Genomic DNA, 17,671 nt, shown 5'->3' on the forward strand with positions numbered 1-17,671 from the left:
CCGCAGATGGCATTAACTACTTGGCCGGACAAATGGGGAGCGCTGAAGGGTCTCACCCGGTACAACGTTTAAGACAACAGGCCTGAGGGTGCCCAGTTGGGCGCGAACCTCGGCTCAGGGCGTCGTCTGAGAGGAAGAATATTGAAAGGATTAATCGACCCTAGTGAGTCGATAGCGATAAGCGCTGAATGAGGCAAATCGTCGACCACGCCGGCGGGGTCGGTATCGGGATTTTGAAGTATTTGGTGTCGCGAGCTGATTGGCCGCCTCTATGGCTAGAGTAATCGGGTCGTCGGGATCGTATATTACGTAATAAAAATAGGAAATTGAAAACATTAGTCGGAGGTAATTTATTTTTTACAAAATGGCAACGCATCGTGAGATGACGTCAGCTGGGCTAACCTTCAAATGTTAGCTGTCACTTTTGAGCATACCTGGTTTTGTTGTACCACACATAATTTATTCGTATATTTATTTTAAATACATTTTCTAATAATACTATACATTTATACATTGTATAATAATAATCTATTAATAAATAGGTACTTAAACTACATTAACTATGAGTATAATAAATTATTTAAATATTATTTTCAATAAATAAAATCAACATCATTCGTTCCATAGCCGGGAAATATTTAAAAAATAAAAAAGGTGCCGAGTTAGGTTGCGTTCCGAATTGAAACAAGCACTTCTGGGGGGATTAAAAAGGCCACATCGACTGTATAATTTTAAATCCTATTTTGTTTTGTGATATTTTATTTTCCTTTCTTTTGTTAAATTATATTAAACTATAACGGATACCTACTTACAATATCCTATTTACATTTATACTTTACTAGCGAACCCGCCCCGACTTCGCTCGGGTGCAATGCTGAGGAAAAAATGAAATTATTTACGACATCACATTAAAAACCTCAAAAATAAGAGTGTTTCTCCACTATTTAATGGATGTTATTAATTTTATTGTACATATAAACCTTCCTCTTGAATCTATTAAAATCCGCATGAAAATCCGTTGCGTTGTTTTAAAGATTTAAGCGTACATAGGGATATAGGGACAGAAAAAGCGACTTTGTTTTATACTATGTAGTGATTAGACTCTCATATTTATTTTTTATCGCATTTTCCTGATTTTTTTTTTTTTTGTAAATATCCGTCCCCGAATGTTATTTTCCTTTTTTGTCGTTTCCCAATCTTTTAAAACTTGACATTGGCACAAAGCAGCACTGGTGTCATTACAAAAAAGGCCACAATGCCACATCAAAGCAATTCGCAATTGACAACATTTCATTTTTACTAAGGTGCCTTAAATCGAAAACCATTTCGAGATATTTCTATGATTTACACAAAACACATTTTTTCAGATTTTTTAATTCAGTAATAATAGAAATATATTGAAAAATCCACGAGGTCAGAAGAGGAAGGCATAATAAGTTCAGACCTTTACATCAAAATTATAAAAAAAGTAAATGTCATACATAACATGACACTTTGTTTGCGACTTGTTTTAAATACGCATGCAAAGGTACATTACATTATACTGCCTTCATTCTATCAATGGCAGAATCCAATTTTCAAAAAATATTTTTTGCAACTTCTAGTGGAAAAATCTTGAAAAGAAAAAATACGTGTCTTCTATTTAAACAAGTACTTTCGAAATAGCACAAAAAAAGCACGGCTTAAAAATTTGAAATGTTGTCAATTTGACATTTGCGCATTCTTTTAAAAAAAATAATATTTTTATTTTTTATTGGCATAGTATGTTAACTCATCCATGCCTGAATGCATTTAAAAGTAATACAATATAAATACATTCTTTATTGCACCAAAATAAAAAAGTCAAGAAAAAGTAAGTAGTGGTAAGTAAGTGCGCAATGATTTCCTTTCCATATCCACGTTTCCCTAACTTTCATTTCTTGTATTTGGCTAAATGCGTTGCGAAGCCATTATAAAAAAAAAAGTGTGCAATGCAAACAAATGTCAAATGTCAAATGTAGCAATATCGCTTTCTTCGCTTCGCTTTTTCCGAGTTAGTTGAAACGCACGTCGGTTTTCCTTCAAACAAAGAATAGGATGGTATAAAGTACGTACAGCTAGCTGCTTTTATACATTCTAAAGAAAAAAGCTCAGTCCATTCTCGGATTTTGATACTGATTAATTTATTAAAACACATAATAACGGGTTCTTACCGCGTTTAAAGCAGGGATATGAGACCCCCGATATTTCGACGCTGTTGCAAGTGCCATGATCACGGGATGACTGATGAGGGAGTGGAGTAGGTAGATCCATAATTTTCTACGGGCAAACATATCTGTCTACCCTCTTTCTTTGCCATTATTATGTGTTTTAATTATGATAATAACCGCGTAGACTCAGCGGCGTAGCGTTTTGCCGCCCTTTTATTTAGATATTTCAATTTAATGTATATTTTTGTACAGATTATTAGTAAACTACAAAAAAAAATCAGCCAAATCGATCAAGCCGTTTTTATGTTATGTCGTGACAACGGAAAACGGGTTTCATTTATATATATTATAGATTGTGAAATTTTAAACGCCGCTGCATAGACTTAAAACAATGGTTAATTTATGCATCAATTTTCATTCAAATCGTTCAAGTGGTCGTGAAATTTCCATTCAGTCAGGCTAAGTTTGGTAATTTTCAAATTGTAAACAGTTAATAGCGGAATATATTACATAATATTACACTGTCCAAATTCTGAGTTGATATCAAGTGGAATAAGCTCAGATATCAACTCAGGATCATGCTCTGAATCATCCCTCAAAGTTTTCGTCACAATGTCACTAACACTCTGTATGTTATGTATGGTAGAATGAACTATTAATATGTTGTCTCCATATCAAACCCGGCGCTGGTTTTCTTGTATCGCCTTTCGTTGCTGTGGGACCTGATGTGCTCTTGCAGGGACTGCAAACGAGGGTAGCTTTTGTCACAGAATTCACATCTGCAAATATACAAACAGAAACTTTGTAAAAAAGGTTAAGATTGGTGATTATCTAGAAGATATTATGAATGCATGGGATTAGATGTCTGAGATGATGCTCGGTGGCGCAGCGGTAAACGCGCTCGGTCTGCGATTGTTGAAGTTAAGCAACTTTCGCAAAGGCCGGTCTAAGGATGGGTGACCACAAAAAAAATCATGTCGAGCTCCTCCGTGCATCGGAAGGCACGTTAAGCCGTTGGTCCCGGCTGCATTAGCAGTCGTTAATAACCATCAATCCGCACTGGGCCCGCGTGATGGTTTAAGGCCCGATCTCCCTATCCATCCATAGGGAAGGCCCGTGCCCCAGCAGTGGGGACGTTAATGGGCTGATGATGATGATGATATGTCTGAGAATTGATATTCTCTCTCTTTATTTAAGATCTGCGCTCTTGTTGGTGGAGTAATCGCCATTCCTCTCTTCTTCCCACCAAAACCTTCACCTGATACGACACGACCTGCACCTTCTCTTTTATTTGTTGAGAATTGATATTAGGAAGCCAAATTACTCAATTGTATAACAGTATTTTAAAAAAGAAAGAACGTCTAGGGCCCTCTGCCGAGGTTTTTCTTGCAGCTTCTTTTCCCCGGCTATACAGGTTGTGAGAAGTTGCAGTTTTAGGCGGATGAGACGTTCGTTATGTAAAAAATGACGATTCAAAGTGTAACTATGTTACCTACTGAATAAAGATATATTTGAAATTGGATATAAAATAATCTCCTAATATTTATTGGGAGGGGAAAAATAAATTATAATATAAATTAAGACAGATCTAAAGGTGACAAAAAACATTTCCTTTTTTTCTATTTAACTTATTTATTATTTAATAATAAGTGCGTCATTTTGTCACGCTTTTCTATGACGTCCCAGGTTGAAATTCCATAGTAATTTCGTGTTTTGACGTTTAGTAAAAAGTAAGTAGATTTGACTAGTTTCATCATCAGCGACACTGTTGGGCATAGGCCTCCCCCAAGGATCTCCACGACGATCGGTCCTGCGCTGCCCGCGTCCAGCGGCTTCCCGCGACCTTCACCAGATCGTCGGTCCACCTTGTAGCGGGCCTACCCACTGAGCGTCGTCCGACACGTGGTCGCTATTCTAGAACCTTTCCGCCCCAGCGGCCATCGGTTCTCCTCGCTATGTGTCATGCCCACTGCCACTTCAGCTTGGCAATGACTAGTTTAAAACTAGCATATTCAGCAAAAACACTCACTCACCTAAAATTCCTCTCGCCTGTATGTGTAGCCATGTGCTCCTTCAACCTCGACGGCAGGTAGAACCTCTGATCGCACAAGTCACACTGATGCCTGAACACTTTCAAATGGTTCCTTCGCATATGCTCCATCAACGTCTTCCTCCTGTTATACACTTTATCGCACTGTTTACACGAAAATGTTCTTTTATCACCGTGCACTTCTATTAAATGTCTATTCCTCTGAGCGTAGGACAGGAAGCAAGAGTCACACTTGTAACAATTCACTGTTGGTTTCTTCTCGTGCACCGTCGCTATGTGCAAGTATCTGCTGTACTTCGACTTCAAGTTCTTCCCGCAAATCTCGCAAGGGAAGAACGTCTCCACGCGACTGTGACTCTTGATGTGAGTTCTTAGAGAGTTCTGCTCCAGGAAACACGCCCCGCACTGATCGCAGATGTAAGTACCGAAGTGGTCGATCATGTGTTTCTTCAACAGGTCGAAATATGGAAAGGAGATGCCGCATTCAGTGCATTCTACGCTGTCTAGCGACAGTTTGAAGGTTAAAAACTCATTGGTGACTTCGTACATCTTCAAACTGTGCACAGTCGACAGATGGCTCCGTAGCGTTGGTAGATCTCCAATTTTATCACTGCAAAGTCGACAGTCGATTCTAGTTACGTCAATTTTGGGTATTTTCTTGTTTTCCATCATTGATTCGAAGTCTTTCTTGGGGTCGTGCGTAAGTGTGTGCTCTCGGAGTTCGACGGGATTTGTGAATTGGTCTCTGCAAAGAAAAGACAGTAGTTAGATTCTCAGAACATAAACAAGGGAGATCTTTTGGAGAGGAGAGTTGGCGAAATCCACTATGTGAGACTGTCTTTTGTTTGGTAAGGACACTGCAGGCTGAAGTACGGTCACGAGCATTAATATGTATACACTTTGGTACCATGTCACATTAACTTTTTTGACAAATTGAACTGTAAGTCTTACTAAATGTCAAACATGTTAGTGCGACAGAGTCCTAAAGTGGGTACATTATATTGCTCATGACTGTACCTGATCCAGCGTTGCTAGACCCGATTTTTAAATCAAAATTTTATGTCCCGCACGGGACAGGCTCAGTCCCGCTTTTCGGGAATAACTCGACCGCGCGTGCAACGTACTGAGAAAGCGTGGGCGGATGGCACAGACAAGTGTGAAAATAAGCGCGCGCGAGAGAGAGAGAGGTGCGTCACGCAATCGGTGCGTGTGACTGCGACATCTTCTCTATCTCTTTCGCTCTTTCCTTAGTCCCGTTTTCGACGAAAGAATCCCGCTTTTTTCACTCAAAAAGTGCCCTAACACTTGCACTATTAAAGACCTGTACGAAGCCACTGACAATGCCGTAAGCGTGGCCAATTATTGGTCAGCAAAAATTTAGTTTCGATCGCCATCGACTCGCAAAGAAGAATACTCAAAAAGTTCCAAAATCCCGACTTGGCATAAAAAAAATCTGGCAACGCTGCTGACCTGATCATCCGGAAAAATGGGATGAATCCAGAAGGCACGTTTAGCCGCACGTTCAATTCAGATAGATGGTCTGTATCATCCCTCAAATTCAAATTCAAAATTCAAATTTTTTTTTTTTTAAATTGGCTTACAAAGTTAGCGCTTTTTGAACGTCAAAAAATTAAGTTACATATTATGTAACTAGCTGTAAAACTACTACCACATCGGAATCTGTAACGCTGAGGGAAAGACGTGGCCAGAAAACCTCCCAGCACAGGGCCCTTGTCCTACTGTTTCATGTTTTCCTTTCTTTTTTTTAAATCCAGTTTTGTATTACATAATTTATAGACTTAAATACAATGGTATGGATAAGGTTCATCATATCCATCTTAGGACTTCGTATCAACAGTGGCTGCAAGTTGTCTTTGATTACTTGTGGATCTGCCCACCCCATTTGGGATTACGGGCGTGAGTTTATGTATGTATGTACAATGGTATTCTAATTACAGTCGGTGGAAAGAAAGTGAAAAATAAAGAGTTCATGTGACTTTATCACAGAAACAGTGTTTTATGAGCTCCCTGACAGAAGCAGGCCTGTCCACATACGCAGCACCCGATCTCGAGTTGTTCAAAGTTGATGAAAGTTTTCGTTACGTCACTAACACCCTGCATAATTAAAAAAAAGTTATAAACTTGTGACAACCTGCAATAGTAGCAGTAGTAGTTGCTGATGCGGTTCTGGAACGGGCAGAGGTACGAGTTGATGATCATGGTCACAGCGTTGCTGTACACCATGTCCTGGTGGTCGGGTTCGGACTTGACGATCTTCTGTGGGGGCTTAGCTTTCTTCGGTGCGGGAAGTTTCGTTTCTGAAAGACGGAATTGATTCACTATCAAATGGATCCCAGCAGGGCTGACATGCTTTTTTTTACGTGACTTATTAGTACTCATTAGACTCACGATCTGCAGGTCCGGGTTCGATTCCCGATGGGGACATTGTCGAAATCACTTTGTGAGACTGTCCTATGTTTGGTAAGGACTTTACAGGCTTTGAATCACCTGATTGTCTGAAAAAATAAGTTGATTCCGTGCTTCGGAGGGCACGTAAAGGCGTGGGTCCCGGCTATTGGCTGTAAAAATACCTCCATCAACCCGCAGTGGAGCAGCGTGGTGGAGTATGCACCATACCCCCTCCGGTTGATTGAGGGGAGGCCTGTGCCCAGCAGTGGGACGTACTTATATAGGCTATTTATGTTATTGATTTATGTTATGTTATTGTAGATTTGCCGCAGGTGGCATTAACTACTTGGCCGGACAAATGGGGAGCGCTGAAGGCTCTCACCCGGTACAACGTTTAAGACAACAGGCCTGAGGGTGCCCAGTAGGGCGCGAACCTCGGCTAAGGGCGTCGTGTTTTGATGTTTAGTAAAAAGTAGATTTGACTAGTTGGAATCTAGCCTATTGTGATAGTGAGCTTGTGTGGTTATGTGAAGAACTTACCAGGTTTGTCAAGCATCCTATCAAGTTTATTTTTGAGCCGCTGCATCTTGTCCATCAGGTCTCGTTTCCCCACCTTCGTCTTCCCACGAGCCTTGCTTCGGGTTCTAAGGCCGATGGCCTCCTTCGGCGCCTCACTGTCCAGGAGATCTGGATCAGGTTGGTAAATGTCTGGAACAATTTTATTAAGCCAGTTCGAAACACACCATGAAACATAAACAGCCTATATACAATCAACTAACAAGGCTAGTTTGGCGGTGAGTGTGTGCTGCCACTAGCCACAAGTTGGTAGTGTGACTAGGGATCGACGATCCAACGGTGTTATGTTGGAAGTTGTATATGTATATGCGTCTTGCTGTGTAAACTTCGATATCGCGTTTCACGACTGCTTGAAGACTGCATTATTGAATGTGGCGCCATCTGTTGCACGTGGGCGGAACTAGCTGGCCAACTAGTTGGATACACAGCCTATATACAATCAACCGGAGGGGGTACTTTACTCCACCACGCTGCTCCACTGCGGGTTGGTGGAGGTGTTCTTACGGCTATTAGTCAGGACCAACGGAAACTGTCCTTTGTTTGGTAAGGACATTACAGGCTTGAATCACTTGATTTTCCGAAAAAGTAAGATGATTCCGTGCTGCGGAAGGCACGCTAAGCCGTTGGTCCAGGGCTACTAGCCCAAACACCTTCAACCCGCAGTGGAGCAGCGTGGTGGAGTATGCTCCATACCCCCCCTCCGGTTGATTGAGGCCTGTGCCCAGCAGTGGGACATGTATAGGTTATATGTACCTGGTTCTGCATAGTCCTCGTCCCTGTCATCCCCGTCGTCCACAGGAGAGTCCTGGTCACTTCCACACGGCTCCGTTTTCACCTCCACGTCGAACTTTTGACTGTCTGAAAGTAACAAACGGTTATGTCATTTCTTCTCCTCAGCCATAACACCTTGCGAAATGAAGTACATTCAACAATGTTACATTGACCTTCAACAAATGAGGCCTGGAAAGCCCCTTATTATGTGGGTTCCAACTATGGAATGCAATCCCGGTCTCGAGGGATCCCGGTCTCGAGGGATCCCGGTCTCGAGGGATCCCGGTCTCGAGGGATCCCGATCTCGAGAGATCTGGTCTAATTTTTCGGGATCAATCCCGAAGCATAATATGACGAGATCCCATTCGAGATTGACGGGATTGGGCGAATTTTATTATGCTGATTTCCAAAGAACTCTTCTTGAAATATAATTATATGTATAGTTACTTTCAAGGCGAGCGTCGAGGAACACCTGCTCGCAACTCAGAACCTGTGAGCGGAATGCGCACGCGTCTCTCAGACGCACCACACACGTCGCGCAGATACACGAATCCTTCTTCTCACCATCCAGGTTTGATAACTAGAAATGAAAAAAGAGTAGATTTAAGATAAGTTAGTTATAACATAACATAAACAGCTTCAGCTGTTATTACTGGTCACGGTGCCTTCAACAAACATCTGTTCACACTAGGTGTCACAGACAGCCCCCTGTGCAGAGCCTGCATGGAGGCGGAGGAGACAGCGGCTCATGTTCTACTGGAGTGTGGAGGAGTCGCCAACTACCGGGCCAAGCACCTCGGCCTGACGGGGTGCCTCCCTGAGGTGGTCAGCAACGTCAAAGGACTGTTAGACTTCCTTGTCAACTGTTTTAAGACAGTAGTTAAACAAAAACTTTGGTTAGGTTATTATAAAGTTAGTGATTATTTAGAAGATATGAATGCATGGGATTAACTGTCTGAAAACTGATATTAGGCAGCTAAATTACTCAATTGTATACCAATATTTTATGTTTTATGTTTATTTTTATTTTTTTAAAGAACGTCTAGGGCCCTGTGCCGAGGTTTTTCTTGCAGCTTCTTTTCGCCGGCTATACAGGTTGTGAGAAGCTGCAGTAGTTTTAGGCGGATGAGACGTTCGTTATGTAAAATTGACGATTCAAAGTGTAACTATGTTACCTACTGAATAAAGATATTTTTGAATTTGAACTTGGGGAACTAGGCTGGCTGGAGTAATCCAGCCGTTTCAGGTATCACGCAAAATAGGCGCACAGACGTCGAGTTACGGAAATCGGCCCGCGAATACCAATACCAATACCAAAAAACATAAACAGCCTATATACGTGCCACTGCTGGGCACAAGCCTCCCCTCAATCAAAATTAGTTATACATTCCTTTTATTTATTTTTAAGTAATCAGCAACTAGTTACCCCTGTTGTTTGCTGTGCCCTAGCAGGGCATCACAAGCCACAAGTTATACATAACTCGTCACAAGTTATGCAATAAACTTCTATTCTATTCTAAATAAAATAAAATTAAATTTATTGTAGTAAATGCAATAAATAAGGTGTTAGTGACACTGTAACGAACACTGAGGGAAATGATTCAGCTCATGATTCTGATTTAATATCAAGTGGATATTTTTATATTTTTTAATTTATGCATTTGCAATGGAAAAATTCTACTTGATATCAACTCAGAATCATAGTCTGAATCATCCCTCATAGTTTTCGTTACAATGTCACTAACACCATGTATTATATGAATAAATACTCAATATAATACCGGGTGTTAGTTACACCCTGTATATATTTACTAGAAATATACCTAACCATAATCAAAAGGAACTATAATAATAATAAATTCTAATTTAGTTTCAGCCTTTGTCGACTGGAAAACAGATAGTATAATACAGCACAATACAAAAACCGCAAATATGTGACAAATAAATGAAAAGTCCAGATGTTTCAACTTAAAAAAAAATGGCCCTGATTCCCACAGACACATCCTAATTTTATTTTAAGTTATACCAGTCATTTTCTTATCCACTGAAAAGGAAAAGGATGGATGATAGACAACTTAATTTTAAAATGAATGCACTATCACCACCACCAACCCGGGCAAATAAAATAGGCAACTTGCTCATATGCAACCTGTTTGATGTGTGCTGTCAACATTAATCTGACGGGTTATAGGCCAATAAAAAAAAATTGGAAGGGCTTTTTTTTTCTACCTAAAATAGATGTGTGTTCCATAAATTTTGAGCCTGTCGATTACCCGTCCCTGTCTTTTTGAGCAGATAGAATAGAATAGAAACTTTATTTGCATCAAACATGGTGAATAAGGTGACAAGTGGGTATTAGAAGTAGGTACAATACATGTTTCACCATAACAATGTTGGCATGCAAATGTCATTATATATGTAGACAAAGGTACACTTATTTACACTAAACTTTTATATAATAACAAATAATTACATTACTGCAGAAATTCCCTGACAGAATTAAAATTACGTTCATTAAGCCATTTATATAATTTTGTCTTAAATAATGTCAATTTTAGCATTTTAATATCAGTCGGTATTTTATTATTATTCTAACGCACATAGCAAGACAGCTTTTATTAATACCAATCTAAAAAAAAATAAGAAAATTACTGGTATAACTTAAAATAAAATTAGGTGCTTGTACTGGAATCAGCAAAAAACTAAGTTCCCTCACAAAAGAAAACCCAGATTTTTACAGTTAAAATATTCCCTGTCGATTTGCATATTTAGTTTTCCAAAACTACTCCACTAGACTACTTTGGGGACAACTCCAGCCCACTCCTAAAAAAAAGCTAATAAAACCTATCTACTTCAATTTAAGACAAGTAATTCTATGGCGTACAACTTGCGTGCTGTTGTATGAGCCTAAATAAATAAAGTGAAAACTCACCAACAACCCAAAACAATCCATAAACATCTCGGAGTATACCTCTTTAGTACCCGACCACTCATACTCGATATTGAGAAGCCGACATTTCTTGATAGAACGGCAGCAGCGGCACAACGCGGGATCCACTATCGGGCCCTTATTCTTTACTGCTGCCATGTTTGTCAATTTTGTTAAAGAAAATTCATAATTTAATGGTAAAATCTCATTAAAATCGCAACGAGACGAAGTCGACGCTTAGAAGAAATTGATATTTTGACAGCGCGTTTTGGTAATGCTAGTTACCTCATCAGTTTCATATAAAAATATGAATATTATAATATGACACCACCACTTCTATAAATTTAAGAATATTTAATCATTCAAGTAAAAGTGGTGGTAAGTAATCATTTGTTGTTATATATATTTTTATTTATAGTCGAACGATTTGAATGAAAACGTCCCTAGCGGATATTAAAAGTAACGTTATAACGTTAATAAAATTAAAATATAACTTTAACCCAAACTTAACTTTAAACCTAAGTTAACTTTTCAATTCATTACAAAAAAAAAAGTTAAAAAAAAAACTACTTACTAATGTATTTAAAATAAAACTTCAGTACAATTTATTTGCTACAGTTTTATTACAAATCTTATAATAATACTGTAAATTATACACTAAATTATATTCTTATGCTAATTTCCTAATAAAGAGAAATATTTTTATAATACTATTTTGTGATGTACAGTAAATTAAATAATTTATAAAAAATGATATCATAATTGTTACTGGTTTTATAAATAATCATGAACGTTTTAATTTTGCTATTACGTTATTGCACGCTTACATTCCGATCTTGTTCCTTATAATAAATTGTACCATTTTACGAGACGTCTACTCCTAATTTTTGATAAAATCTGCACACACACAAAACAAAAGCAATCCTACAAAAGATACATTCGTCATTGAGAGATTCAAGTTAAGTAATTTAGAATATTTACAATTAACTAAATGTATAATGGAAAATTAAATAAATTAATGCTGCAAATGCATACGTTATAAATATCATACGTAGATCGAAAAAAGTTGATCAAAAAGGCGTATGTTCGGTCAACGAAGCATATAAAGGCAAATACAACCAGTGGCAGCCCTAACGCGGTACGAGGTGTGTCCCAGCAAAATCAACCAAGACAGGTTCACCCTGGCCGCAAATTAAATTCATCGGGTTACATTGCGGCCACATAAAACTCATACCACGTGGCCATAAACAACATTTTTAAAAGATTTAAATAGGTAAATTTCGGTGGCCGTAAACCAATCGAAAAATTTTGGGTAAAAAAAAACTTTGAAGTTCAGTTTGAAGTCTCGCGCCACCTAAATATTTTGCTAGGGCCGTCACTGAATAGAACCAATTTAAACGGTACCTCAGGAGACCAACCGTAAGTCGGTGAGAACAGAACACGACAATATATTACATTTACTCACAAAGAAAATTTAAAAAATACGGCCTATAAAATCGGGACAGATTAGCGTCAGCGATTAGCTAGGTAAATGCTGTGTCTGCGATCACTAACATCGTTTATCCGGACAGATTTTAGGAGGGTTAAAATGGCCATATTGAAGCAATTCAAATCAAATCAAAAAGCAATATTGCTCTTTGTTTGTTTTCACCCACCCCTGATGCCGGACAGCAGCGGTATCAGTACTGGTTTGAGGCCGAGGAAATGGATTCTGGTAGGGCTCTAGCTAGAACATCACCGAGAAATTGGTCGGTGTACTGCGGAACGGAAGGCGATTGGGGCAACCACCGTTCTACACGCCCTATCTATGGAGTAATGGCGATTACTTCACCGACAAGAGCGCAGCTCTTAAATAAAGAGAGAGAGAGAGATTTGTTTTCATTGCGCACTTACTTTTATATGCGCAAATGTCAAATTGCATTATTGCTTTTTTAGATAAATTGCTTCGATGTGTCCTCTTAGCCCCCCTGACCTTTCTTAGTTTGAGCTCAAGCAATAGATTTATAATATGACACAGTTAATAAAACAGGTAGGATAGACACATTTTTGGAAGTAAATATTAAAGGCACGCTAAACGTATCAACCTACTAAAATATCGTATATATAGCTTTGTAAACGCCTGATATAATCACTATCTATCCGGTTGACTAAGGGAAGACCTGTGTCCAGCAGTTTCAGGTATATAGGCTGTTTATTTTAAGTTTCTTCCAGATTCAAAGTTTCTTCCAGATGAAAATGCCCGTTCGCGATCTCTCTCTTGGGTCGGTCCCTCATATCTGAGGATCGTGGTCACCACCAGGGTTGCACCTGGAGCGGATGATCTGCCTCCACTGGTTTCTGTCCAGCGCTTACGACTGTGTAGAGCTTGGATGACCACGAGTCTTTCACTTGATCAGTCCATCTAGTTGGTGAATGACCACGCGATCTTTTGCCTTCAGTGTTCCCAAACCACAATCAGTTTTTCTAAACTGTGATCACCTCTGCGCATCGTGTCGCCGAAATAAGAAAGGAAATTTTCCGTTCGCGATATGACGCATGCAATTAGCCTGTTTCACTTCAATATATACGTAATATTATGCTAAGCCTCACTGAGGTAAATACCGAGTCTTATTGTAAGTTGGAAGTTTAAAAGTAGCAGCCTTCTATATCACACTCGGGGTGGTGACTCTTTATATGCGACTTGAGACTCGCGTTCTGTATAAATGCTTGTCCACATATATGACATCTAAACCTTCTGTCGTTGGTATGTGTCCTTATGTGGTACTGCAGGCTCTTTAGCCGGGGATAACTCTTGTCACAGTACTCGCATCTGAAGTTTCTTTCTCCAGTATGAGTCGCCATATGCTCCTTCAACCTCGAAGGTAGGTAAAACCTTTGATCGCAGTATTCACACTGGTGCTTTAATACTTTCTGGTGGTTCCTCCTTTGATGTTCCGTTAATGTTTTCTGTCTATTATACACCTTGTCGCATAAATTGCAAGGATACGTCCGTTTTTGACCGTGTGCCTCTGTTAAATGCTTGTTTTTCGCCGCGTAAGACATGAAACACTCGTCGCAACGCGGGCAGCGAATGATAGCTTTCTTTTTATGAACAATATCGACGTGCATGTCCTTGTAGTGGTTTGATTTGAACACTTTCCCGCAGATTTCGCACGTGTGCCTCTCGTCGTCCTTATGCCGTTTCAAATGCGCGTCTAAACGAGGTTTCTCCAGGAAACAGACGCCGCATATGTCGCATGTGAAATTACTGAAATGCGTGTCGACCATGTGCGTGTGTAACGTGTTGAAATCTTCGAAAACGTCGCTGCATATGACACAAACTAGGTCGTTCCACGTCAATCGGTACTGCAGAATCTTATCAGGCGCTTCAAAGTAAATCTTCTTGTTATGGACTTGGTCTACATGCTGTTTGAACACATTTAAGTCGTCGATTTTCATTGGACACAGCTTGCAGTCGATTCTAGTTATGTCCAGTTTTGGCATTTTCTTGTAACCCATTAGGAACTGGAATGGTTTTGTATCGTGTGTCAATGTGTGTTCTCTGAGGTCTTCTGGCTTTGGATAGTAGTCTTTGCAATAGAAGCAGTAGTAATTGTTCCTACGGTTCTTAAAGGGACATACATATGAGTACTGGATTATTGTAAGGAGGTTCTCTTCGGCCATGCAGTCCATATCTCTGTCATAAGTGTTCTTCTTTTCGACAGGAGGCCTCTTTATAGCTTTTGTTTTCTTTGCGGATGATCCTGGAACAGGATATAAAAATAGTTTACATACCGAGAAAAAAGGTATTGTGTGACTGATGAAATGCCTTTGCAAACTATCATTAGCGTTTTCATTTCATGTCTATTTAAAAATAAACTTCTTGAAGTTGAGTTGTTGACAGAAAGCTCGATGAGTTGTCGTGGGTATTTAGTTCATCTTGCGATGGACGTACCTCTGACCAGCTCAACTGTTTTATTAGATTAGAATTTTTCGTCCTCTTATTTGTTCCGGTAACATACTTAAGCATAATTGCTGAATAATAAGTTCATAAGCGAAGCAATGGAATTGGTCATGGAGATCAGCTGGCTCAATGTCAGAGAGGGTGACCATACGTCTGGTCCTACGTCGATTAGTGACTGTACAACACGGCAATACCGCTAGCGTAATGGTGATGGGTTCCATTGCGCCAGGTCAGACCCAAAAGCTGTTGCGCATTAAAATTAAACGTGATAAAATTGCAACTGCTACTAATTATTTGAAAAAAATATTATCAAATCTAATCAAATACAATTTATTGCACAGAACTTAATATGGCTTGACTTATTATGACTTGAAACAATGAATAAAAGTTGTCCCTTTTTTATTTTTTAGATAAAATGATTCTCACCAGCTTTCTGCTTCGTCTTCGTTTTACCTTCTTTCTTCTTCTTCTCTGCAGTCTCTTTTTTACTTTTCTTCGTCGTCTTCTTTTTCCTTTTGAGAGGTTTGTCCGAGTTTGATGATGAATCTGAGAAATCACTGTCTTTTGTGGGCTTTTGATCTTGGTTCTCTTGGGCCGGCAGAGGTAGTGGTAGAGGGGGGTCGACTTTTACTTCTTCCTTTCCTCCTTCTTCTTTCGGTGGTTTGTATTCTGAAATGGCTGAACAAATAACTTATCCATTCGGAAATCTTTGGCGGGAACAAGTAATTCAGGTAACTATATTCATCAGGACTAAAGTAAAATGATAAATATATCTATCTCAATACTACAAAAATTTTAAGGCACGAAAAATAAACTTATTTTTAGAGGTTTAATGGTGCTAATTCCTGCAGACGCCATCTAACTTTATTTTAAGTTATGCCTGTCATTTTTTTATCTGTTGAAAAAGAAAGGGACGAGTAATCGACAGGCATAAAATTTATGGAATGCACGTTAATTTTAAGCAGAAATCTAAAAAAACCTTCTAAAAATTTAACATCGGCAGCACGTCAAACGGATTGCATACCAGCGAGATGCCTATTTTATTCGCACGGATTATTCATTCATTTTAAAATTAATTTGTTGACAATCACCCGTCTCTTTCCTTTTCGGCAGATAAGAAAATAACGGGAATATTGACCACATATAGATGGAACTATTTAACATAATCTTGGTGCAGTTTCGAATGTAACACTTCTTTTTTTGACGTGACTTATTGCAGATTTGCCGCAAATGGCATTAACTACTTGGCCGGACAAAAGTATGTAACACTGAATTTGTATTACCTAACCAAGTACGGTATTAATTTTCATCCTACCTTCGTCAGCCGAATAATCCACAGAAAGCCCATCATCATGGTCCCTTTCGCCGATTGAATTGTGGTCGCTGATGTCGTCTTTCGGCTCCGTTTTGAGTTCAATATCCATTGCATCTTTCTTGGGTTCTGTAATATTGAGTGATATATAAAGGGTGTTAGTGACATCGTAACGAATAATGAGGGGGTTGATTCAAACCACAATTCTGAGTTCATATCAAGTGGAATTTTCCGTCGCCGACACCCTGTACAAGTACATACAAGTAGATAGGTATTAGTGACATCGTAATAAATACTGAGGGGGATGATTCAGACCATGATTCTGAGATGATTCATGATTGCATGATCAATTATAACAAACACAAACATGAATTCAAAACTCAAAAAGTCGAGTCATTGGTACGTTTTTATGATGATAAAAATATAGTGACCATCCACTTCCTTGTCCTCCATCTTGGCCTGCAGGAACAACTGCTCACACTGCAGTACCTGCTCGCGGAAGGCGCACGCGTCTCGTAATCGTACCACACATGTGGCGCACACGCCACTGTCCTTCTCATTTTCGTCAACATGTGATAACTGGGAAAACGAAAATAAAATGTTGATTTTTAATGGTTATTTTTTCATAACAACAACGTAGCATCATGCCTCTGTCCCCAAAGGGGTAGGCTAGAAAAGGGAAAGAAGACAGAAGGGGAAAGGGGTAGTGTATAGTATCTCTAATCTTTCATTTATTAAGTAATTCATAGTTTTTAAATTTAAATTACTTTAACTGTCTAGCTGGCAATAAGAAGTATTAGAAGTCTGAGATTAAAATAGCCTAGATAAACTGATTAAATAGCATCAAAAGTGTAAGAGACAGCAACTGGATTCTCAATGTGTTTAAAGTTTTTTTACATTAAAAAGCTTTAAATCAAGAGGAGACTGAAAGAAGATAAGAAGTTTATTTGTGGGCTATTCAATGAACCGTTTCAACAGATATGCCAAGTTGGTGTTATTAAATAAAATGAAATGTGCCCGCAAAACCAATAAATGCATTGAATGTCACAAAAGCTAACAGTTGGAAATTGGAAAAAAGCAAATTCTTGAAAGCTTTAGAACAAAATTATTGATAGAAGGTAAAAGGTACCCAGGGCCACTAAAAACGCAAGCAAATGTATCAGGTAAATTGTAATTTTTTTTTACTTACTAAAATCCCAAAACAGTCCATAACCATGTCGGCGTACACTTCCTTCTGTTCCATCCAAGTGTACTCAGCGGTGAGAATCCTACATTTTTTTATAGCCCTACAACATCTACACAGAGCCGGGTCCACAATAGGCCCGTTCTTTGTCGCACTCATCTTTCACCACTACCTCGGCACTTTTTCATTCAAATTCTTAAAAAATATTAGGAAAACAATTACATTTGTTGTATTTATTGGCATTCACACACCAACCAAGCTTTCTCCGACAAAAAATGTCAAAGAAAATGTCAATAACCGTGTGCGTTT

General features: G+C 39.1%; 2 protein-coding genes across 2 annotated transcripts; both read right to left on the reverse strand.

Annotated features, from left to right (window-relative positions):
- Nucleotides 1–2,570: 2,570 nt before the first annotated feature.
- On the reverse strand, nucleotides 2,571–11,178 carry LOC126378883 (zinc finger protein draculin-like). The gene is made up of 7 exons (XM_050027374.1): nucleotides 10,928–11,178; nucleotides 8,443–8,575; nucleotides 7,978–8,082; nucleotides 7,189–7,356; nucleotides 6,392–6,557; nucleotides 4,223–4,984; nucleotides 2,571–2,968 (listed from the first exon to the last, which is right to left on the reverse strand). Exons 1-7 carry the CDS (start codon nucleotides 11,081–11,083, stop codon nucleotides 2,845–2,847), a joined length of 1,614 nt encoding a protein of 537 aa, XP_049883331.1. The 5' UTR covers nucleotides 11,084–11,178; the 3' UTR covers nucleotides 2,571–2,844.
- Nucleotides 11,179–11,547: 369 nt separating this feature from the next.
- LOC126378869 (zinc finger protein 25-like) lies at nucleotides 11,548–17,622 on the reverse strand. Its single transcript, XM_050027355.1, has 5 exons — nucleotides 17,369–17,622; nucleotides 16,611–16,758; nucleotides 16,183–16,308; nucleotides 15,294–15,536; nucleotides 11,548–14,667 (listed from the first exon to the last, which is right to left on the reverse strand). Exons 1-5 carry the CDS (start codon nucleotides 17,519–17,521, stop codon nucleotides 13,550–13,552), a joined length of 1,788 nt encoding a protein of 595 aa, XP_049883312.1. The 5' UTR covers nucleotides 17,522–17,622; the 3' UTR covers nucleotides 11,548–13,549.
- Nucleotides 17,623–17,671: the final 49 nt, after the last annotated feature.

Source organism: Pectinophora gossypiella, chromosome 27 (assembly GCF_024362695.1).
Source record: "Pectinophora gossypiella chromosome 27, ilPecGoss1.1, whole genome shotgun sequence".
NCBI lineage: Eukaryota > Metazoa > Arthropoda > Insecta > Lepidoptera > Gelechiidae > Pectinophora > Pectinophora gossypiella.

Bases quoted from the DNA above. Each gene is read 5' to 3' on its own strand.
- LOC126378883 (XM_050027374.1), bottom strand. From the start codon at position 11,083: ATGGCAGCAGTAAAGAATAAGGGCCCGATAGTGGATCCCGCGTTGTGC. The intron at 4,985-6,391 runs GTTGTCACAAGT...TTTTCTTTGCAG, and splicing joins TACTACTGCTACTATTGCAG to AGACCAATTCACAAATCCCG. The intron at 2,969-4,222 runs GTGAGTGAGTGT...GTATATTTGCAG, and splicing joins ACAGGCGAGAGGAATTTTAG to ATGTGAATTCTGTGACAAAA.
- LOC126378869 (XM_050027355.1), bottom strand. From the start codon at position 17,521: ATGAGTGCGACAAAGAACGGGCCTATTGTGGACCCGGCTCTGTGTAGA. The intron at 15,537-16,182 runs GTAGGATGAAAA...CAGCCATTTCAG, and splicing joins GGATTATTCGGCTGACGAAG to AATACAAACCACCGAAAGAA. The intron at 14,668-15,293 runs GTGAGAATCATT...ATCCTGTTCCAG, and splicing joins GAAGACGAAGCAGAAAGCTG to GATCATCCGCAAAGAAAACA.